General features: G+C 51.4%; 1 protein-coding gene across 1 annotated transcript in view; it reads left to right on the top strand.

The window, feature by feature from the left end:
• The window catches only part of TMEM132B (transmembrane protein 132B), a 373,840-nt gene that overhangs the window by 335,550 nt on the left and 13,655 nt on the right, over positions 1-24,635 (top strand). Inside the window, exon 6 of the mRNA XM_023241277.2 lies at positions 22,949-23,154. Coding sequence (XP_023097045.2) covers positions 22,949-23,154 — 206 coding nt within the window. The remainder of the gene's footprint in view (positions 1-22,948; positions 23,155-24,635) is intronic.

Here is a 24,635-nt window from a genome sequence, read left to right as displayed (position 1 = left end):
GACAGACTTAAAGACGGATGTGTCTGGAAGTCCAGACCTTTGGGTAAGAGTTTTGATTTTTAAGTGTTGGGAAGTCATTCTGTTGAAAGATCTCCGTAAGCACGTCTTGCCGGGGGCTGTCAGTCTGACCCTCCCGCCCCCGGGACAGCAGGTAAATGAGAGGAAGATGCCCCCCAACCCCAGGTCGCGGGTGGGGGTGGGACGGGGGACGCTGTCAGGACCCCCCAGGGGCCGACGAGGCGGTGGGCTCAGAACAGTCTCTGCTCTGACTTCTCCTGAAAGGGTCCTTGTCGGCTCTGGGCTGCAATGGGCTTCCAAGAAGCTCTCAGACTGATCCGAATTTTATTTAGCAGGAGACACAGAGAAATCCAAAGGAGGCTTAAGGCGATGTCTCTCTCTCTCAGCGATGCTTGGCAAAAATTCCTACCGAGAACACTGTTATTCTATTTCTGGGCATGAATTTCCTTCCTTTGCCCACCACCAGGAGCCAGGCGGCTAAGAATAAGTTGTCAGGCAGCTTGGATGTTATTGCCTCATTTTGTCCTTCTTTGTGTTGGTGATTTGGACTTGCACTGTTCCTTCCTAATTGGGGACGGGGCATGAATTTCCTGTTGGCCGGAGGATGGGTCCTGCTGCATTCCCAGCACTGTGTTCCCATCAGCACCACTGTGATTTCAATATTGATTAGCTCTTTTGTTCATTTCGGCCTTTGCATCTCTGATGAAGAGTGAACATTCTGGAACCGTTTCTGCATAATGCAGAGAAGTCTCAGAGTGAGCCAGAGTCCGCCCGCCGACCTCCTGGCCTCGCCCCCTCCGTCCACGTGGCCACGTGCTCCCCACCCTCCTCTCTTGGTGCCTCCCGTCTGCTCTCCTCCACCCTGCCTTGCTCAGGTCCAAGGTCCGGGGTGTGCTGGAGTCTTGGGTCTGTGCATGGGCCTGGGGCTCCTGGAGACATATTTGTTGTGCGTTCAATGGGAGGGGAAGGGACCCTCGTCGATGGTGTGGGGCTTGGTTTACGATTTAAACTCCCGCCGTGCAGCTTTGATGGTGGGCAGAGCGTATCAGCTCCATAGTCAAATTCACTGGGTTTCCCGAGGAACTCAAACCAGTTACACAGACTTTAATAGTTAACTGGGTCACTTACCTGCAAGCGCTAGGCTCAGGTATGAATGGATTTAGGCACACAGGCGATGTGTGGCGGCCGCTATCACAGACTACCATCTTTCTAGAGGTACGATGCATATTCAACAAACTGCACATATTAAAGCATACAAATTTGACGTTCCAAATCGTCCATCATCAAAATCAAGATAGCAAACGTATCCTCAACCCTCGAACGTTCTTCCTGCCCGTCTGTAATACACCCCTCCTGTCCCTCTCCAGTCCCCCCCAGACAAATGCACTTCTTCTCTCTGTCCCTGAAGATCAATGTTCATTTTCTAGAGTTCTGTATAAATGGGATCATGGAGAGTATGTCCTCTTCTTCCTATGTCTGGCTTCTTTCACCCACATGGTTAATCTGAGAGTCACACATGTTGTTGTATAGATCGGTAGCCCATCCGTCCTTACTGCAGAGGAGTGTTCCATGGTGTGCACTATATTGCGCTTGGTCCATCTGGTGGTGGACATGTGGGTGGTTCCTCGTTTGTGGCTCTCACAACTATTGCCGCTACGGACGTTCATACGGGTTGTTGTCTGGATATAAGCTTTTGGATTAGAAAAGTTGAATCATATGGTAAGTAAACGTTTAACTTTTAAGAAACTGCCAGACTGTTTCTAAAGTGGTTGTGCCATTTTACATTCCTGTCACCAGAGTTGGAGGGTGCTGGTACCTCCATATCCTTGTTGACACTTGGTGTGGCCAGCCTCTTTAGTCTTAGCCAGTCTACTGGGTGTGCGCGAGTGTGCCTTTTTAGTTTTAACTTGCACGTCTATCTAGATTAATGAGGTCGAACACCTTTTCATGTGATATTTGCCGACCACAGACCGTTGGTGAAGTGCCTGTTCAGATCATTTGCCCATTTTTTTTTTTTTATTGGCTTGTTTGCTGTATATCATTAGGTGTTGAGAATTCTTCTTTTGGCTTCAGGTCCTTTATCAGTTATGGGATTTCAAAATATTTTCTTCCAGTCTGCGTTTGTTTTTTCATGACTGATAGGGTCTTTTTTTTTTACTTTTTTTTTTTAACGGTCTCTTTTTTTAATGGGGTCTTTTGAAGAGCATAAGTTTTTCGTTTTGACAAGGACCAGTTCATCCATTTTTTCCCCTTTTACAGGTTATACTTTTGCTGTTGTATCTAAGAAATAATTGCCCACCCCACATTCATAAACATTTTCTCATATATTTTCTTCTCACAGTTTCATAGTGGTAGTCCTTACATTTAGATTTATGGTCTATTTTGAGTTAATTTTTGTGTATCGTGAGAGGTAGGTGCATAAACTCATCTCTCCTGCACATGGCCATCCAGCTGTCCTGGCACCATTTGTTAAAAAGACTGTTCTTTCCCCCTTGAATTTTCTTGGTGTCCCTTTTTGAAAATAAATTGACCATAAGCCTAAGAGTTTATTTATGCATTCTCCACTCTATCCCAATGAACGGTATGTCTCTCCTTATGACTGTACCACCTTTTCTGATTACTGCCGCTTTGTAGAAAGTATTATAATTGGGATTGGTGAACCCTCAAGCCTTGTTATTCTTTTTCATCATTATTTTGATTATCCTGGGTCCCTTTCCATTTGATTTTCAGGATGAATTTGTCCCTTTCCGCCCAAAAGGCAGCTGGAATTTGGGAATCTTGATAGGTTTCACATTAAATCTGTAGATCGATTTGGGTAGAGTATCACCATCTTAACAATGTTAGGTCTTCTGATCGTGGACATGCGATGTCTTCACATTTGTGGGGCCTTCTTTAATTTCTTTCAACAATATTTAAAATTTTTAGAGTGTAAGTTTTTCGCTTCCTTTTTTGTGTTTGTCCCTAAGTATTGCATTCTTTTTGGTGCTATTGTAAATGGAATTGCTTTCTGATTTTTATTTTTGAGTTGTTCCCTGCTAGCGTGCAGACACTTATTTGAGTTTTGCATTTTGATCCTCTTTCCTGTAGTTTTGCTGGATTTGTTTGTTGGTGTTATCAGTTTTTCTAAGCGGATCCCTTAGGATTTGCTGCATACAAGGTCATGTCACTTGTAAAGAGTGACAGTTTACTTCTTCCTTTCCAATCTGGAAGTCTCTTATTTCATTTTCTTGCCTAATTTCCCCAACTAGAATCTCAGTAAAATGTTGAATAGAAGTGGTGAGAGTGGTTATTTTTGTCATTTCTCTGATCTTAGGGAGAAAGCATTTTGTCTCCATTAGGTATGATGTTAGCTGAAGGGTCTCTTCTTGGTTTTGGTTTTGTTTTATTTTGTTTTTTCTTGTTTTTGTTTTTGTTTTATTTTGTTTTTTTCTTGGACATGCCTTTTATTGTGTGGAGGGATTCCCTCCTACTTCTAGTTTGTGGAGTGTTTTTAGCACGAGGGGGTAGTGGGTTTTGTCAAATGCTTTTTTTGCATCTGTTGAGCTGATCATGTGGTTCCACCCTTCTATTGCTAGCAGTGTTATAAAGCTATTTCTGTAGAAGAAAAAAGTTTTGGAATATTTTGAAGCTCCCAGTGCTCCTTAGGTCAGGAGATAACAGCATTCTGGGCCACCTCCATTGGGTTTTTGTTTTTTTGTGTTTAAATCTCGGTTTATAAATTTGTGTGCTCGATTATTTCTCAGCTCCACACACGGATGTAGAAAATCGCAACAGCATTGCTCTGTCTTAGACTCAAGAATAAGCTGGTTGCCATCCGTGCCTTATGCATCCAGAGTCTCAAGCAGCGTGGGTGGAAGGAGGCTTCTAGTTTGAAGCTTTTGTTGTATAAATAGAAGTTATTAACCATGGGGGCGCCTGGGTGGCTCAGTCAGTTCGGTGTCTGACTCTTGATTTCGGCTCAGGTGGTGATCTCACAGTTGACCTGGAGCCCCGTGTTGGGCTCTGTGCTGAGTGTGGAGCCTGCTTAGGATTCTGTCCCTCTCAGGACACCTGGGTGGCTCAATCGGTTCAGTGTCTGGCTTCGGCTCAGGCATGATCTTGTGGTTCGTGAGTTCGAGCCCCGGGCTCACTGCTGTCGGTGCAGGGCCCGCTTAGAGTCCTCTGTCCCCTCTCTCTGCCCCGCCCCTGCTTGTGCTCTTTCTCTCTCACACAAATAAAAATAAACATTAAAAAAAAAGATTCTCCCTCTGCCCCTGTCTCCCCTCGCATTCTCTCTCTGTGTGTCTCTCTCAAAATGTTATTAACCATGAGCCAGGTTTAGGGGCAGACTTTCGGGAGTGCCTGATATCCCTGGCAGGGATGCTAATCAGGGCGTGAACCCTCATTTGATTCGTCTCCTCCTGATGAATGTCCAGTGCCGTTGACCCTGCGCTTGATTTTAGAAGCGGAAGCCACTCAAGTTCTTAGACGTTTGTTTAGCGGGGAGCATGGTCTTGTATGTGTCCTACACAGAGACGTGAACCTCGGGTATAAAAGTGTTTCTGCTAGGTCGGCAAGGAGCCGGGTTCATCAGGAGGCACGTCTCTCCTATGCACGCGCAGATCCCTGGCGTTTGCACACAGCCTGTGAAGGGGCATCGCAGGCAAGGGAGCTGGGCCAAGTTATGTTACGTCATCTTCTCTGGTAGCATCTTACTCTGGTAAGTTTCTGTACTTGTTAAATCCCTGGGAGCCTTCATCTGGGCTGAGGACGGATGTGTCTCCCACACCTCTTATGTCCCGCTGATGTAACACGGCTGGCAAGCAGGTCCGAGGAGGGAAGGATCAGAGATCAGGTGCCAAACCGGGGATGCTGCCTCCATGACCCGTACGTAAACAATTGACACAATTGCCTTTAAGCCTTCTGGGTTGGCCCCTCCGGGAGGGCACGGGATTTTGTCTATCTTGTTCGGTGCTGATTCCTTCCTGGCTGGAGAGGCACTTGGCACACAGTGGGCCCTCAGCAAATATTTGTTGAATGCATGAATGTCAAAAACCTCTAAAAAGTAATCTCCCAAAGTAACAAAGATCAGCGCACGGTCACTTCCTCGAGCCTCGCGCTTGGTTTGAGAGAGGAGAAGAAATCGAATCCCGGCGGTGCGTCTGGCACTGGGGCGGGCACAGCTCCCGGGGGAAGAGACCGTCTCCTCCAGCTCTTGGCTGTGGATCGGAGAGTGCATTTGCTTCGGAGAGCACTGCAGGGGTGGCTCCTGTGGGTCCCTGCACCAGAGAGGGGCTGCAGGTCTGCGTGATTCCATTGCAGCCGGATTGGGACTTTCTACAGTTATTTAATGGTGACAGTAGAAGCAAACGTTTTTGTGATGGTTGTTTGGAGAGACAGATGGGCTTCCTGAGGGCAGCAGCCAAGCCCGGTCCTTCTGTCCCAGTGCCAGCACCTCCCGCAGAGCCTGGAGAGCTCATTCTCAGCAAACGGGAGCCGAGCCCTCAGCAGGTGCTTGCAGAGTGCACGACATCCTCCCTTGTGGCCGAAGGGAAAGTGCCGCAGGGAACTCAGGGTGGGTCAGTCTTTCCTTAGATTCTACCTCTTCCCCCTTGCCTGTCTCCCGCGTGCACTTACCGAGTGAGCTCTCTTGCAGGGCGCTGTTTTTGGTGTCGTGGGGGAGGTGTTAGAACATGCTGGTTTAATGGTTTGTTGATCCATTCTCACCGTTAAGCTGGCAGCTCCATGAGGGGCTGGGACCGGGCTGAGCTTGCTTGTCGTGTATCCCTGTCACCCAGCACCGTGCCTGGCAGGTGCTCTTTGAACGGGCGGTGAATGAAGTCTCGTGGGGGCGAGGGGCTTATTGGTGCCAGGGATGATGCCGCTGCTCACAGAAGAGGGGCAGGCTTGGCGTCCGGCAGACGTGGGTTCTGATCCTGCCCCAGCTCTCCCTCTCTGGGGAGTTGTGGGGAATCTGCTTTCCAAAGTGAGCCTCAGAGACCGATTTACTGTAAACTAGCATTTATTGAGCACCTACTATGTACTGACGCCTAAGCTCTTCAGGTATAGCAATTCATGTAATACTTAAAATAGCCCCGTCGGGTCTGACTTATAATCTACGTTTGCAGATAAGAAAATTGACGCAACAGGGAAGCAAGGCACTGTCCCCTAAATGAAGGTCACCGAGTTGGTAAATGTCAGGGCTGGGGTCTGACCTTGGGCAGCTGGACTCCCGGCCAGGGCTCCGGGCCCCTGCTTCGCAGAGAGCAGAGACCACTGTTTCACAGTGAACGCGGCCCCACTGAGTGGTCAGATTCTTGTTTCGGGGGTAGGCAGGAATGCCGTCTTCCACAGCTGCTAGGAACATAAATTCTGTCTCCGCCGAAAACAAGGAACCAGATTTCTCCGAGGGGACGGAGAGGATCATGCCTGTTACTGAAACGGACCCTCATCGCTTCCATTTCCAAGAGGATAGGGGTTTCCAGCAGGAAAAGATCATGTATATTCATGCAGTCGACTTACTCACTCTTTGCTGATGACATCTTCTAAACCGCTCTTGGATTCATTTGCCATGGAGACATTTAAGGCTTAGCTTGAAATGCTAAAAGAAAATCTCAGATTTCAAAGCACTTCTGTTGACTTCTGTTCCCCCTGCGGTGCTGGGTTAGCCTTCTAGAGAGCCTCCCAGCCCAGACGTGCCGTACCGTTTTTGACCACTTCTAAAGCTCAGTCTAACAGGCTCTTTTTAACAATTAAAGACCTCAGCCTCAAGCGATTGCCCTAATAAAGTCATCCGTTAATGCCCTGGACAACTGAGTGCTTTCCATCATCAAGGGCGTCAAGCGTATCACTCCCCAGGGTGTCCGTTCCCAAGAGGAGAGAGATGAATATATCAACGAGTTCCTGACACCCTTTGTGTTGAGCATTTAGTAAATATTTGGGTTACACCCTGACTTCTTTTTCTACGAGCGCAGTTCTGCACAGAGCATTAGATGGCCCTGTGCGAAGGCTGTCTGTGTGTGTGAAGGTGACCCCTGGGGATGGCTGGTTCCTCAGGTGCCTTTCTTGAGAGCCGCGTTGAGTGACAAAACAGTACTGAGACGCTTGCAGGGTTTTCCAGCTCTGATTCTGTGCTTACACTTGGCCCTGGTTGGGACAGCAGGGACTTTGGTCAAGCCTGTTGGGCAAGTGAATTTCGGTTTCATAAATATATCTAAACGATACAGAATAAGTGACACATGAGCTGAGACAGTACTTCCTCGTCTGTGCCCGTGTAGACGTCACCAACCAATCCTCAGCACTTCTTGCCGGCTCCTCAAGACAGAGCTCCCTTGAGCAGCTGCTGTGTGTTCATTTGCATTGGCAAGTGAGACGAACCTGTTTCCTATTTCTGGTAGAGTCTGGGGCACTAAGAAACGTTTTGGTGAGGACTGAAGAGTGTGGGGACGCCTGGGCGGCTCAGTGGGTTCAGCATCTGACTCTTGGTTTTGGCCCAGGGCGTGATCTTACGGTTTTGTGAGTGGAAGCCCGGAGTCAGGCTCTGTGCTGCCAGCTCGGAGCCTCTGCTTCGGATCCCCTGTCCCCCCTCTCTCTCTGCCCCTTCCCCACCGGTCCTTTCTCTCTGCCTCAAAATAAATAAACAAATTGAAAAAAATAAAGTCTTTAAAAAAATAAGATGTTATTAGGAAAATCATAAGGAAGAGAAACTGCATTTATCGTACGTACCGTATTTATGAGAAAAAAAAATCCATAGTGGACGTGCGCAGTTCAAACCCGGATTGGTCAAGGGTCAACTGTCTATCAGGATGTCCTTAGGCCAGAGGCCGTGAAACGACAGGCTTTGAGGCAAACATAGCCCTCAAGACATGCTCTTTTTGGCCGGGAAAGTACTTGACAATATAGATGCTTGGATGCCAACATTCACAAATTAGTTGATTTCACCCAAACGCCGGGTTGCTCATTGCCCTCGGAAAGTGAGATCTCCAGACGCAGCCCCCATGTCCCTGAGCTGCAGTGGTAGGCTGGTGAGTACGGCTGTCCCCTCTGCATGGGGTTCGGGGGTCTCCCCTGAGTTTCTCACAGTCCCCAACTTCCCCGCCATTCACAGCACACCCGCCTCGCTCCCTTGTGTCACCTCCCTACTGCGGGAGGGATTTGGTTTTTGGGCCAACCCCAGGCCAATCGTGCGGAGATAAATAGCTAGCTGTATGAGTAAATTGAGTTCTATTATAAACACATGAGGTAAGTTAGATGTATCCGGTCTGAAATAGTAGAACAATATACGAGGCGCAATTATGCAAATTTATTGCTAGTGTCAGGAGGGGTTTCTGCAAAGCCGAGTCACTTCACGTAAGAACTGCTATAATTTCAGCAAGCATGGGGCTACTTCCCGGGCTGGTCAGAGCACAGTTTTTGTACCCGGAATTTCACACAGCCCAGGCCCTGCCGGGATGGGTGCAGAGGCCATCAGGGTGGATCCCGGTGACGCTGTGCAGCCAAGCATTGAGGTCGTGTCAGGTCGTCCCCTGTGGCTGCCAGCCAGGCTGGGTGCCCATGTGCCGGGCTCTCTGGAGATGGTCACTGGGAGCCGGGACGTCCAGCCCCTCTCTTTGCGGCACTGAGCGAATCTCGTCTCGGCCAGCGCCCCTCAGCACGGACCCTTCACACCCCTCTCGTCTACATTTCGGTTTTGCAGCGGCCGGACCATCGTCTGTAATTCTGCTCTCGCTTTGCCTGGAGTCTCAGAGATAACACCCCTCGGCTGCCGGTTTTCGTACCCAGAGTTCACGATTCGCGGTGTTCTTTTATAGGAAAGTTTCTTCTCTAAAAGAGATTTTCATTAAGTGCTTTCAGAGTAAGTTTGGAAAACACGAACCCTCTCTTTCCCCTGAGAATATGCTTATCCTGCCAAAATGCTTTCCTTTTATGCGACTAATTTATGTGCAAGCCCCGAACACCTAAGCTTCTGACTCTGGCATCCGTGCCAATGGAGCCTAATTAACAGCGCGTCTCTCCAGCAGGCCCAGTGCGTGCAGAGCGGGCACGAGAAGCCGGGCACAGCCATATGCTGGGCTCTCACCAGATAAACACCTCCTAATCCCTTCTGGGGCACCGTTCGATGAACGTGAAGTGCTTGGATCTTTTCCTAAGCTAACAAGCACTGGTGGTGCTTTTAAAATCTCCCGATGTCAAGGGATGAGACGCTAAAATGAAAACATTCCACACACAAGCATATGCTACACTTCACATCAGATCGTCATCGTGGGCCTAATTTGCTGGTGTAGTTTTGTTTAAGGGGCAAAATTCTGGAAGCACTTGTTTGTTTCTTAGGGTGGGATCAAACCTTGTTGAATACGATTCGGGCAGAGATTTTCCTCTGTGGAAAAGGACCAGGATTCTTTTGTTTCTCCATAGACGTGGCCCAACAAGCAGAAATTGTCCCTTGTGCTAGTTTTATGGCGAGAGCGGGAGACGAGACCGGACGAGAGTGGGCATCCGTGGGCCTGTTGGGCAGGAGCTGATCTGGGCTCCTCAAACGCACACGACCAGCGGCATCTCCTTGCAGTTCAAGTGGACTAAAGCCAGGGAGGCCTGACCATCTTCTACGTACGTGTTCGACCAATCACTGTATTTGATGACGTTTTGAGCACGAACCGGTCTCCTCTGCTCAGTCGGGTCTCCCGGGCAGGAACCCTTGGAGTCATTTTGTGCCCTCGCAGTCTTGCCCAGAACCTGCCACGTACCATCACTGGCTCCAAGCTGGGCCTGAGTGTTAACCCCAGACTTGTGTGAACTCTCTGTGCCTTTAAGACAAACTTGTCGCCCGACCCCCGGGCCGCACCCCTGTGTGGGGTGTAATCACACAATTTCTGAGGTCTCTTTTAGTACCAAGGCTTAAGGTTCTGAAATGAAGGCGTGGGTTAGATGGGAAAGGACAGAGGCAAGTGGCCTCCGTTCTGCCCACACGGGCCCCGAGGTCTGCACTCGCCGAGAGGCCCCGGCTGGCTCTGGACAGACGGACGGCTTGGGAGAGATGAGGAAACGCACATGCCGGGCGTGGTCCGGCTCGGAAAGCCAGACCTGACATGCGTGAAAAAGAATGGATGAGAAGAAATGTGGTTGAGTGTAAAAGGTGTCACGGTCGGGCCTGGAAAGGCTGACTTGGGGCGTCCCCCACCAGCGGGGGCCTCAGAGGTGCTGTTGGTGCCAGTGAGGGGCCTGTTGGCGGGATGGGCATGGAGGGGCTCACAGACCTGCAGCCACGGGTTCCTTCCACCTACGGTGCTGAGCAGGCCCACTCAGTCTGTGTTGCTGACCCTGCCCAGTTCTGGTGTATCTGCAAGGCCCCAGGCCCCAGGCCGTGACCCTGGCTGCAGAACATCAAATAAGGCAACACGCTTGTCCTTAAAACACCTGCCTTACAATCCAGGGGGGCAGGCAAGTAAGTGTTCATGGAGTAAGTCTTGGCACAGGAAAGTAAAAAACGGATTTTTTTCTCCTAGTGCGCTCGAGGATGATGTGACTTGGCATATTTATTGTTTATGACAGTCTAAAGACTCTATAAGCAACCTGTATAGCACTGGGGATAGAGGCAGGCTATCCTGATTTCTGCCCTGATGTTTGCATTTATCTCTGTGATCATACGAGGGCCCCGGAGGGCTCGGTCCCGTAGCACGTGAATATTTAACTCTTGAGAATCCAACGCGTGCATTCAACTCTATACATCTTGGCGTTTAGCCAAAGAGAACATGTACTCACGTTCACATACGTACATATACATGTCTATGGTAGGAATTCTGCATCTTTAATTTGGCTCTTTGTTACTCTGCCTGGGAAAGGGTAAGTCCCGCGGGGGGAACGTGCGCGTGACCGTAAGCGTCGGCCCACCATGGTCAAAGCTGTGTGGTGCTTTGTGCTGGGGGCCGGGCAAGTGGGTTGTGATGGCTTCATTGACCTCTTCCCCTTCAGGAAGACACTGAAGAATGTGCTGAGCCCAGCGAGCAAACCCTCGACCAAGGAAATGTTAGAGGGACTGGAAGGTATCTTCACGGAAGGCGGAGGTGCCGGCAAACTGGGGCACCCAGTTCCAAGGTGCACTTCTGCACCTTGATGCCATTTTACCTCGGTGAACGTTGGAACCCACCTGCCATTTGCACGGGTCGTTGAGAACAGAAGGACATGTTTTATATGCAAGTGCTTGTTTGCGCCAAGTGAGGCCAAATGACCTTGCGGGTGGGGGAGCTGGCACTCAGGTATTGCTGCTCGCTGGCTTAAGCGTAGCCCAGGAATGTTCTAGGGAGAGCGAAGACGGTCAAGGTGGTATGCTAATGCTCACTTATCGGAGGGAAGGGGGAGACGATTATGTCAGAGAGGTGGATGCGTCAGATTCATGAAAGCCTAGCATCATCTGGGGACCCGCTGGGGACAGGTGCACTCTTAAATCCTAGGGATTCTTACTCTGTACATTTCTTTGTTGTCTTCCCTTCCCTCTTCCCTTCACCTCCCTTCCCCTCCCCTCCCTTCCCCTCCCCTCCCTTCCCCTTCCCTCCTTTCCCTTCCCTTCCATTCTACTCCCCTCTCCTCCCTTCCCCTCCCCTCCCTTCCCTCCTTTCCCTTCCCCTCCCCTCCCTTCCCCTTCCCTCCCTTCCCTCCTCTCCTCTTCCTTCCCTTCCCCTCCCTTCCCTTCCTTCCCCTCCCCTCCCCTCCCTTCCCTCCTTTCCCTTCCCCTCCCCTCCCTTCCCTCCCTTCCCTCCCCTCCTCTCCCTCCCCCTCTCTTCCTTTTCCCTCCCCTTCCCTTCCCTCCCTTCCCCTCCCCTCCTCTCCCTTCCCTTCCCCTCCCTTCCCTTCCCTCCCTTCCCTTCCCCTCCCCTTCTCTTCCCTTCCCTCCCCTTCCCTTCCTTCCATTCCCTCCCCTCCCCTCCTCTCCCTTCCCCTCTCTTCCTTTTCCCTCCCCTCCCCTTCCCTTCCCTCCCTTCCCCTCCCCTCCTCTTCCTTCCCTTCCCCTCCCCTTCTCTTCCCTTCCCTCCCTTTCCTTCCCTTCCCTCCCCTTCCCTTCCTTCCATTCCCTCCCCTCTCTTCCTCTCCCCTCCCCTCCCCTTTCCTCCTTCCTTCTTTCGATTTAAATTCAAGTTAGTTAACATACAGTGGAGTCTTGGCTTCAGGAGTAGAACCCACTGATTCATCACTTCCATACAACACCCAGTGCTCATCCCAGCAGGTGCCCTCCTCAGTGCCCATCACCCATTTCGCCCATGCCACCACCCCCCACCTCCTTTCCAGCCACTCTCAGTTTGGTCTCTGTATTTAAGAGCCTTTTATGGTTTGCCTCCCTCTCTGTACTTACCTTATTTTTCCTTCCCTTTCCCTATGTTCATCTGTTGTGTTTCTCAAATCCCACATACACTCTTACTGTGTGCATTTTAACATGAGGGAACTTGGTCACCCCGAGCACATGGTTGTTTGCCAGAACAATGCGGGAGTCTTTAATGAGGCAGCTTAAACTGAACTCAAACGGATGACTTTAGATGCGGTGGATTCCACTCGTGCCCGGAGCGGCAGCTTTCTCAGACTTCTTCCTGAAGAGAGACCCTTGTTTGCAGGGCCGGTGCAGTCTCCACAGTGGCTGCTGTGCCCTCCCGAGCCAGGCCCCCCAGGGAAGCTGCCCCAGGCCGTTCTCCCGTCTTCCCTCCGAGTGCCTGGTGGGACTCCCAGAATCCTCACAAGGGGTACAGACTCCCCTACCTTTACAGGCCCCGGTGCCCTCACCCTCTCACAGCAGCCTATACTTGGTCTTTGGCAAGTCAGTAACAGTTTCACCTGGATTCCTTCGATGTGGCTTTTGTGGCACCCAGAAGTGTCTGCCCCCGGGGAAACACACGCTCAGTGTCCCTTTCTCCCTGCAAGCACACGTCCTTTCTCCAGATTCCGGGTCTGCAGCCCCGCGGGGCAAGTTTCAACTCTGCAGTCTGATAAGGGTGGGAAGAAAGTCTTTGCAGCTTTCTCCATCTCTGAGTTGAAACTGGAACCTGGCTGACGTGACTCAGTCTCTGATTTTTATCCGGCGGAGAAGAACCCAGGCCCCTTGTTCTAAGAAGACTTTAAGTAAAAAGTAAGAATGAACGGAACAGAGAGATGGGATCAGAGGTGACTGCAGCCCCTGTATGATCAATAAATCAGGAGGGTATTGGGTCAGAACGCACAGCCTGGACCACTGGCTGCCCGTGACTAGGCAGGCGACCTACCTGAGCCTTAGTTTCCTCATCTGTAAAATGGGGTGAAGAATAATTTTCCTGCAATGCTTAAGTGCAGGATTGTTCAAATTAAGGGCCACTTTTTATGGGCTCTGACTAGCATTTTGTAAAAACTGACGGAATGGGGAGGGCGCCTGAGTGGCTCAGTCGGTTAAGTGTCCGACTTCAGCTCGGGTCACGATCTCGAGGTTCTTGAGTTCGAGCCCTGTATCAGGCTCTCTGACCTTCCCTGGCTCGTGCTCTCACTCTTTTTGAAAAAAAAATAAAATAAACACTTAAAAAAATGATGGAATGGGATGGCTCAGAGTGGAATAAATGGTATGGGGGGCATCGGAACAGAATAAAAAATTCCGAGTGACAGGTAGCGAGGGTAAGTACTTTTTCACAGAACTTTAGTTTCTGTCCCTTGTATATACATCTTGTGGATTGGTCATAACGTAAGATGTATTTTCTGTGGTGGCTTGGGATTCACAGCACTGTTTGAGACACACTGTCATCGAGTGCATCAATTAGTTACTCCTACGTAACAAACGGCCCCCGTATCTCAACCGCGGGCCACCATAAGCACTTCGTCATTGTTTGCGGGTCTCCAGGTCTGCTGGGGTTCAGCTCATCCAGGCCACAGACACCGAGAGGGCTAGACCCAATCCTTTAACTATGTTTGGAGTGTTTTATTGTGACATTTTTGCTAAAAATTCTACGGCACAAAGCGAGTCGTTTGCCCAAACCCAAAGTTACAGAAGAAAGTATGTTTTGCCTCGGGGGGAGGCAGCGGGGGGAACAGCAGAGTCGCCTGGCAAAGGGAAGGGTGCTGTGCTGGGCACAGTCTTGAAATCTGCCACATGAGGCCACTGAGAATCTCAGATGCCACAGTATTTCATAAATTGTAAACTGCAGTTTGTTAGGTTTCGTCTTCCTAGCTACCCACCGGGGACCAGAAAGGCCATACCTGTGTTAAGAGAATTCCTCACTGACTCCCCCCCTTTGGCCCTGGAAAACTTCCCCCGATCCATCCCTGTCTGCTTGCTTGCAAACTATTCATTTGCACTTCTGTGTACGTAGACTTTCGTCCTGTCTCCTATTTTGGCGGCTGGACCGAAGAACCTCCCTGACAAGGTCTGTTTTCTTCTCCGTCTTGTTACACAACAGGGTACCGCTCAGGGGTGCCGGAGCGTTACAACACGGTATTCTATCAGCCGCTTACATCTAGCGCTCACTCAGGAAGCGTCGATTCTGTGAGCTTCTCTCTAGCCGTGAGTTCCAGGTGGTCAGGCAATGAATTTCTCCTCTGCCCCAAATCCCACGGTCTTGAGCCTCCCCCGCCAGGTGCGGGTCTGTTCCGTTGCCTAGAGCCCACGTGTCTCCGGGGTCTCCTGCAAGGTTGGTGCCTGCACTCAGGTTCTGTCCACGCCTTACTTGACTTCCCCCCGCAGCGCTGATAACCGGTCACACCGTCTTCGAGCACGTCCGTCACTTACCTGCTAAGACACCTACTCTCCTGTGCCTTCCCTTTGTAACAAGCCGGCTCCATGTTTTCAGTGTCCTTTACTGTGTCAGTTCGTGACCTGGAAGTGTCGGCCCGCCCGAGGCTTACACGCGGGGTATTCTTCCGTCCCCTGGCTCTGAACGTGGCATGTTGGTGCCGGCGTAACCCAAATGTATTTCTTCAGACCGAATCTCTCATGAGCTCTACGCTCGGGTCTCCAACTTCTCACGTCACATCTTCATCCGAATGTCTAATAAGCATTTCAAATGTAACATTTTCAAACCCGAGCTCCGGATTCTTTCTCTCCGCCTCTCCCGCAGCCTCCCCTTGTCTCAGGGATGCTGGTGCCATTTTTTTCCTGTGTTCTCAGGCCCAAGCCTGAGACACCTGTCTGTGTCTTGCCCACGTCAGGCGTCCCTTCCAACAGCAGATCCCGCCCAGGGCTACCTGCACGGCACATCCTGCGTCGGACCACTTCTCACTGCCTCCCTCCCTCCCACCCTGATCCGAGCCACCCTCGTGTCGCTGTTGGACCGGCTCAGTAGACCCTACACGGTATCCTGTCCTTCTGATCCTGCCGGAGGCTTCCCGTTCACACTGTCTGACCATGCCATTCCTTTGCTCCAGACTCCTCACCTTCTCGTTAATCCTCGCTTAGTGGGGTCACATCCGACCCCCTGGCTACCTTTCTGCCCTGCTTGCCCTCTTTTTCGGGTCCCTGAATGTGGCAAGAAAATCCCTGTCTCAGGGCCTTTGCACTTCCTGTTTCCTCCGCTTTCAGAGATGTGCATGTTCTCACGACTCCCTCCTTGCTGCGTGTACGTCTCTGCTCGAACGCCGGCCCGTTCCAACTGGACGGGCCCCTCTGTCACCACCGCTGTGCTCCCACCTGCTCCAGCTTTCTTTCAGCCCCCCCTAGTGACCTGATGTGTATTCTCTATCCACATGCTGCGTGGCTTCTCTGTCTCTGTCAGACTTCTGCATCTTTAACAGCAGGGCCTGTGTGCCCCCAGCTCCATCCCCAACACTGAGGACAATTCCCAGGTCTTAGATGATATTCACGAAACACTTGCTTTGTTTTCTTAACGTTTATTTATTTATGTTTGAGAGAGAAAGAGGCAGGGAGACAGGGAGACAGAGAATCCCAAGCAGGCTCACACTGTCAGCGCAGAGCCCAGCGCGGGGCTCGAACTCACAAACTGTGAGATCATGACCTGAGCAGAAATCAAGAGTTGGACACTTAACCAATTGAGCCGTCCAGGGCACCCCCCCCACCCCCGTAAACACTTGTTAAATGAGTGGACGACTTAGTCTTATTTTACAGCTGAGGGATCTCAGGCAGAGAAGAGTTATGTTTTGTCAAAATACACTGTAGCCCTGAGCTCTTGTCTTGGAATCCTCTAAATGACAGAACGGTGAATGTCAGAGCTGGAAAGTTTAGTGTCCTCGGGTTCACAGGTGCAGAGTCTGGCCCCGGAGGACGGGGAGTGATGTTCAGATGTGAGGGGGGGAAGACTTTGATGGAGGACCTTGGTCTCAGGACCTCAGTCTGGCTCCCTCTCCCTGGACTTGAGGACTCATAATGATCAAGCTAGTCTGAACTAGTCCGTACCTAATGCTTGGTGACACAGAGCACATCCGTGGTGCCTGGAGCCAGGGACAGTGGGCCAAAAAGAGGCACAAGGGATCTTCTCTTCTGGGACCAGGGGAATGTTCCGTTTCTGAGCGTGGTGGTGGTTTCATGGGTGCGTGCACCACCATACTCCTCCGAGTGTGCCTTGAAACGGACATGGAACATAAATTAGACCTCAGTAAGGTGGGCATGAAATCCCGGCGTGCGTATTTGGGTCTTGCTTTTTGGGGGCAGGACCGTGGGGTGGTAACACTCAGTGCTGAAGAGCCCCTGATTCAGGGGGGTTGAGTGCAGACCCCTGCTCTGCCCTTCACCAGCTCTGATCCCTGGAGAAGCAGCCCCTCCTGGGCCTCAGTTTCCCCATCCGTGCTACAGGGACAAAACACCTAACATATGTAGTCTTTGGAGGATTTAATGAGTATACTTCTATATGTAAAGTTTTTGAAGAGCAACGCATGAGGGGCGCCTGGGTGGCTCAGTTGGTTAAGCGTCCAACTTTGGCTCAGGTCATGATCTCACAGTTCATGGGTTCGAGCCCCGCGTCGGGCTCTGTGCTGACAGCTTGGAGCCTGGAACCTGCTTCAGATTCTGTGTCTCCCTCTCTCTCTGCCCCTCCCCTGCTCATGCTCTCTCTCTGTCTCAAAAATAAATAAAAACATTAAATAATTAAAAAAACAACAACAACACATGTACCTAGTAAGCAGTCAGTACATGATAGCTATCATTCCTTTTTGTATTTCTTGGAAGTGTAAAAACTCCTGGCAAAATAAATGTTTTTTGAGTACCTATGGTTCCTCAGACAGTGCATTTTGCTAAACATGGTAACAAATACAAATGGTTTGGTTCAGATGACAGTAGAACGTCAAAGCTTTTTTCTTAATTTCCTTTTGCCGATCCTAATGTGGGATTTCAGCCCTGTGTGTGTGTGTGTGTGTGTGTGTGTGAGTGTGTGTGAATTGTGAGAAACATACTATCTGCCTGTACGCTTTTTCCTTTCTCGCACTTTGTTGGCATGGGGGGAGGGGTCTCGAGGGAAACCTTATGCACAATCCTTCTCCCCAGAAGGATCGACAGTGTGGCAAACTCACAGGGTGGCTGAAATACAGACTCAATTGTTGTAAATAGGAAATGAAGTCAATGATAGATCTTATAGGATCCCCCAAGGAAACCTGTTTTCATCCGGAGAGCCTGTATTTTCCTCTCTTACTTGAAAGTAATGCACTGCAAAAGCGTAATTTGACAGTGAAATATTAACCTCTGAAGACAGTCTTCCCAATATGACATTTACAAGCCATCTCGCACATGCTCACAGATGAACGGGGCCCGGGTCGTCTGCTCCCAATGTCCCCCTTCCTGTCGCCAGCTCCTTACATTAGGATTCATGGCATTTGGTGTTCGATGTTCCTTTGGGGGCTCAGAGAGCCCTGAAGGTATCACTTAGATGGGTGGTGGGACCCCGGCCGATCTTTATCCTGCCGTGTGCTCCGGTCCCCTCCTGACACAGACGCACACGGGTGGCATAACACAGACATCTCAGGTCCTAGCCACAAGGCCAAATTCATAGTGGGAACCCAAATTAATCAGATCTCTGACCTGCAACTTTCTCAGCTTTGCCCTTTGCTTCTTCTACTGGTCTGTCTCCTCTCACGATCTATTGAACGAACTTTTGTCTGAACGCTATTAACCCGATAACCTTGCCTTTGGTACCTCTTCCTCCTTCTTACCCAGACACGCTACTCATGGGCCACAGGGATAACCGCACCCAGAGGAAACCGTGGAGACACGTTGCCATTGAGTGTCTGTCTGCTGAACACCTGAGTTTGCTATGCGCTGTACTAGACGTAGAGACACAGCGGTTAAGAGGGGACAGGTCCAGCGGCTCCTGGGTGGCTCAGTCAGATGATCTCACGGTTCATGAGTTCCAGCCCTGCCTTGGGCTCTGTGCTGACAGCTCGGAGCCTGGAGCCTGCTTCGGATTCTGTGCCTGCCCCTCTCTCTCTGCCCCTCCCCTGCTCTCTCTCTCTCTCTCTTTCAAAAAATAAATAAATAAACGTTTAAATGTTTAAAAAAAAAAAGAGGGACAGGTCCCCATTCTCAAGCAGATCACCTCCAGGTGGGAAACAGGGAAGAACAAGAAAATAAACAGGAGCATTCCAACAGGGATCAGTATCGGAAGGTAAATTGTCCAGCGTTGCATAGCTAAGAGCTACCCAGTGCAATCAGTACAGTCTAAGCCATAGGACATGAGCGCTACGCGTGTTGTGGGTGATGTGCTGTAAATAATGCAGAAATATTGTAAATACAGTCTACATAGGAGCACACCCAGTAAATGAGAGCATAGGGTACTGGGGATAGAGTGACCAGGCGAGCAGGTGCCAAGTTTAAATTAGAAGTGACTCAGGGGCCCCTGGGTGGCTCAGTCGGTTAAGCCTCTGACTTCGGCTCAGGTCATGATCTCATGGTTCATGGGTTCGAGCCCCGCGTGGGGCTCTGTGCTGACAGCTCGGAGCCTGGAGCCTGCTTCGGATTCTGAGTCTCCCTGTCTCTCCCCTGCCCTCACTCTGTCTGTCTCTCTTTTTAATTAAAAAAATTTTAAATAATAAAAAACAAACGACTCAGATAATACCTTCTGTGGAGTGACATCTGGGCTGTCCTGCAAAGTGCATGCTGCTTTCGGTGGCCAGTGACAAAAAAAAAAAAAAAAAACAAACCATGGACTGAACGGCTTTAACCCCAATAGAGAGGAGATCACCTGTGCCAGCAGTCCCAGGGGTGGGGGTTCCAGGTGGGCTGGTCCGGTGGTCCGTCCAGCGCACGCAGGATGCGGTTCCTCCTGCCCTTCTGTTCTTCCGTGCTCGCCGTGTCAGCCTGCTCCTTGGCCAGCTCCCTCCCGGCTCTGAGGTCACCGCTGCAGTCCCCGTGGTCGTCGTCATCTGCGGTGTGACGACATCCGGTAGGACAAGGAGGGCAGCTTCCTGCGCGTCGCAGAGCAAGGAGACCCTTCCGGGTGTCCCAGGCGGCTTCTCACACCTCATTGGCGGGAACCGTGTCACGTGGCCTCCCCTAAACCAGTCACTGGCAAGGAGGGGGGTTGGCGTAAGTGCCTCAGACGCGAGCGACCCGCAGGTCTCAGGCACGGGAGGATCGAGGATCGAGGAAGGGGATGGGGGCCGGGGGGGAGGGGGGATGAGCCGGGAGGGCCCCAGGGCGAGAAGGTAGGCCGGCTAGGAGGGAGCCTGTGCAGGGGGCAGGGTGTGTGCGGGGAAGAGGCGCGTCCAGAAACTGTAATCGCGAGTTTGCATTTTGTCCCGCGTGCCTCTGGAAGTCGCGGGAGAGGCCCGACGTGTGAGCGGGCGGAGGAAAGAGCCCTGGGCCAGGGTCGCATTGCTGCGCACGTACCCTCGACGCCCTTGCACGTGACGCTCCCTTTTCTATCGAGGATTCGATGCAGGTGGGGTGAGGGTTGTGATGCCTGGCTCGCATCAAGAGGGGAGAAGGCCGCAGGCGGAGAGGTCCGAGGCAAACGCTAGGTGCCTACTAATCAGCCCTCGTTATTCGCGCAAGTCGTGTCCTGGAAAAGTCCCCGCAAACACTGAATTAGCAAATACTGAACCTTCAGGGGGAGATACACACGCATACACACCTCCCGTAGGCTGTCGTCTTGAATCCTAGAAACAACTCCTCCTGGGAGAGTCTCTTCATTTTGCAAAAGAGAGGATGAGGTTGGGAAGCGTGCAGTGGCTTGCCTGAACCACCCCCACCCCCAACTAACCGGGAGCTAGCGCAGGGATTGGAGCCCCGTGCACCTGCCCCCCCAGCCGGAGCCCTGCCCCCCTCCCGTGTCCAACCCCTGGTCGTCTGTGTGTGAGGGGCTGAGACAAGAGGACAGAGCATCGGCCGCTGGGAGCCTGTACGTGGGGCAGGTGACTCAGAGCTCACGCCCCGCCAGCTTCCACACGTTGCCGGGACAGTGGTGGGAGCGGTAGGTAAATTCGAGAACACGGAGTCCACAAATAATAAGGCTTATCCACAAACAAACGTCTTTCTTCGCGGTTTTGAAAGCTGGGGAGTCTGAGGTCGGAGTGTGGGCGTTTGGGGAGAGCCTCCCCCACCCTGGTTCACAGACCGCTTCTCCTGGTGCTGTTCTCACGTGAGGGAGCAGAGGACAGAATTCAGCTTTCTGGGGTCTCTTCTTGTAAGGGCGCCGATCCCCTTGCGGGGGCTCCACACTCATGACCCCACCGCCTTTCAAAGGCCCCATTTCCAGATAGCGCCATATTGGGGGTTGGGGGTTCAACATGGGAATGGGGGGGGCACCAACACGCAGTCCAGAAATCTGCTATGTCTTGTACACATTGCCACACACCTCACAGCCTAGCCCTCACCAGGACCGACCTCATCTGAGCTGTTTTAATTGAGTTAATCAAGGACGGTGACACACACTTTCTTGTAAGGGTAGGCACGTCCCAGGAGAAAGAAACCAAGTGCATTTCGAGGGCCTCTGACGTTGTTACATTCTTCATTTAAGTTCGTCCACTCAGGCCATCCCTCACTGCCTGAAGGATGAGGCAGGTTGAAGTCTGCATGAGCCCCGAAGGGGTATAGAGACTGTCACGGTGTCGAGATTTCATTTCTTAGGCACAGAAAGGGCCTCGCGGTTTCCAAAACAGGTGCGTTCCTGATGGTGGGATGTGTTGTTTTGAGGTGATTTACAGGGGGCATGAGGGTGGGTGGAAAGCCAGAGCCAAGGGGAACCTGAATTTTCCACAAATGCGGGAGGGTTGAGGTGTGTTCTGTAGGAGGTAGGACCGGGAAGGTTCTAGAACTGGTGCCGTCCACCTGAGCCAGCGGTTTCTCTGAAATGGGGCTCCCACCCCTTTCTGAGTGTCTGAGGGAAGGGCAGCCGGGCCCGGCATCGTGTCAGCGTCACGGGATCTTGAAGTAAGAACGAGTTTTAACCTTCTATTTCTGCTCTCATCGAAAGTCTCGCTCTCTTCGGAATCCTGGGCACAATCCTGCCGATTTACGTTCCTCGGGCATGCCCCTGGAGACAGCTGATTTGCTCCTGTCATCCTTTTTCTTCTCCCTTGTCCCTGGAGGGCACAGACTTCAGACTGCCCAGTCCTCACAGGAGCCAGCTTGACACGGCCACCCTGCAGCACCCCGCTCACTGCTTTGAGGACCAGGGTTACCCAGTCAGTGTCACTGGGATTTCAGCCCATGTCTCTGCTAGTGGCCTTGGTCAGATCTACTTAAAGATGGCTGAAGGGGCTCCCGGGTGGCTCAGTCGGTCAAGCGTCCGACTTCGGCTCAGGTCATGATCTCACGGTCCATGAGTTTGAGCCCCGCGTCGGGCTCTGTGCTGACAGCTTGGAGCCTGGAGCCTGCTTTGGGTTCTGTGTCTCCTCTCTCTCTGCCCCTCCCCTGCTCATACTCTGTCTTTCTCCCAAAAATACAATAAAACATTAAAAAACAACAACAAGGAGGTTTGCTCTTGGAGTTTGGAAGTTGGCACTTCTGACCTTGCTCGGGACATGAGCGTCTGGGGCTCAGAAGGGAGGCCTGGGCTGTGGGTACCGACTCAGGTGAGGAAGACGAGGTCAGAAGTAAGTCCTCGTTTGTGGCTCACACAACACACTGCCTGGTGGCACTCAGGTCCGCCAGCGGCTCAGACTGACGCGGGACCCCGAGAGCAGCGTGTGGCCCGAGCCAGTTGGACCACATCCCTGGCCTCAGCTCCTTCACCTGTAGAATGAGACTGTCAACCCCTCGCTGTTGCGATTCTGTGGTGAATTCTTGGTTTCGGTGTCCCCTGCACCTGGAGGTGACCCTTGCCCCCTCCACACCCTCCCCACCTACAAACCTCAGTGACATTTTCCGGAAGGTCCAGGAGAGACGTCATCAACATTTTACTAGTTTATCCGGAAGGGGTGGAGTGAGATAGAGGCTTAAATCGACCGATACGTAACCTGCTAACACGTGCACGTTAAGAGGGTGCCCCCCCCCCCCGCCAGGTGCCGAGTCAAAAAACCATAGCAAAATGCTACACCCTCACTTCCAGTCTGCAAAAGTGCAGTTTAATGGGGGCACAAATAATTATATCCCCATTTCGGGAGTATTTCCTGCAAGGATTTTAACGCAGTGCCAAGCTTTCTTGGTTTGTATGGCTTGAATAAAGTCGTTTTTCTAAAGCGACATATGGCTACCTTTTATGCATCTTCAAACATGGTGAAGTGAAATATGTTGCACCTGGGGTTTGATTAGTGGTGGTTTGAGTACATAAAGAAGGTGAGGTAGAGGGGAAAAACAACCCACAAAAGAAGCAACAAAGGTTATAGAACTCCATTAAATTATGTTTATGGTTTTACTTGTCAGTATTTCGTAACACAAAATGGTTTTCCTGGAGTCTGTTTATCAGTATTTGTCGCCAATTAGTGCCTACAAATTACCTTTTGTTGGAATTACCAACAGATGAGACGCTATTGTCTCGGCGACTAATCAATCAGAGTTTGCGAACTTTCTCTGCCTCCTTGCCGCCGGTGTTTTCCCGGATGCATCTCGAGATTCTCACTTCCCCCAAAGGTTTCCAACCACTGTGACTCCATTTTCGTGAACGGGAAGGAGGTGAGGAGCAAAGTGGACACGACCGTGAACTTCACCCACCAGCACTTCACGTCTCAGCTGGAAGTGACCGTGTGGGCGCCCAGGCTCCCCCTGCAGATTGAGATCTCGGACACGGAGCTGAGCCAGATCAAGGGATGGAGGGTCCCCGTGGCCTCCAACAGAAGGTGAGCAGCCGAGGGAGGGCCGAGTCCTGGCGCCCGGATCCCCGGGAAGATGCGCCCACAGGGGGTCACGGCGGTCTCGGACTGGGGCTCAGAGGGGTCTGACTTTGGGCGCGTACTAGCCTTTGACGTGAGGAGGGCCTCACGGAGATACGGATGGTGTCCAGCTCGTGGCATAGCTGCTGGGACTCAGTATAATGTTGCGCTGCACACAAAGCACAGAGCACGGGGTGTAGGCGTCTCTTTCTATTCCCCGCTTCCCCATCGTTCCTTCCTGTGTTGCTCGTTTTCAGTTCCCTGCTTATAAATGTCGACCTCCATGCACGGAGCCTGGCGCAGGGGTTACGTTGTGGGCCCTGGCATGAAGCTGCTGAAGTTTTCACCCTTGTGAGCTTTCCCACGTAGAGCTGTGTGACCTTGGGCCAGTTGATGAACCTCTCTGTTCCTCAGTTTCTTCATCTATAAATTGGAGGTGACGATATCACTGAAGAGAGTTGTCCCAAGGACAAAACGACGAAGTGTAGTACCCAGACTTCTAAAGACGACTCCTCTGTAAGATTCCCACCTCCTGGCTGTTCACTCAAACCCCAACCTGGAACGTCTATGAAGGGATTTTACAGATGGAATTAAAGTGCTGAATCCATCGACCTTAAGATGTGGGGAGTATCCAGGTGGCCCTTGAAAGCAGAGGTTTCTCTAGCGGGAAGGTGGTACCGTTCAGTGTGTGACCTTTTCGAATGGACTTGTTTTTATCCAGCAGAAGTCCCTTGAGATCCACCCCAGTTGTTGGCGGTATCGAGCATTCCTGTAGTTGCATTGTTGAGGGGTGATCTGTGGGGGGTATCGTCTTAGCATGCTGAATCGTCCACCACAGGAGGCCACGCATGCTGTCACCAGGTGGCGGCTCTCATGGATGGAGCCGCCATGACCCTCCTGTGCAAGCTTGTGTGTGAGCATAAGTTTTCTGGGGAAGGTGCCCAAGGGTGTAACTGTTGGGTCGCGTGATAAGGGCATAGTTAATTTTAAAAGAAACTGCCGAACTATTTTCCAGAGGATGTACCATTTCACTCTCCCAGCAGCCACGTGTATGTCAGCTAGTTACTCCATTCACACCCTTACCGGCATTTTAAGACAGTACATACTGCATGGTCCCATGTAGAATGATCTAGAAAGTGGGAAACAGACTGGAGGTCACCGTGGATTAGGGATTGCATAGACTATCACGGGGTAGCCCAGGACATCCCCGTGGGGACGGACTAGTTCTGTGTCTCGGTCGTGGCTACGGTTCCGTGACTCCTCTGGTGATAAAACTGCATAGAACCACACATGCGCACATGCACTGGTTAAACTGTGAAAATCTGAATAAGCCCTGTGGTTTGTCCCAATGTCCGTTTCCTGGTCTTGGGATTATACTGTGATCGTGCAAGATGTTAGCAAAGCAAAGAGCATACGAGAACTCCTTGTACGTGATTTTTAAACTTACG

This window comes from Felis catus, chromosome D3, assembly GCF_018350175.1.
Source record: "Felis catus isolate Fca126 chromosome D3, F.catus_Fca126_mat1.0, whole genome shotgun sequence".
In the NCBI taxonomy this organism is placed as follows: Eukaryota; Metazoa; Chordata; class Mammalia; order Carnivora; family Felidae; genus Felis; species Felis catus.
The sequence above is the reverse complement of the archived record's forward strand: the minus strand, read 5'-3'. Positions and strand labels throughout refer to the sequence as shown.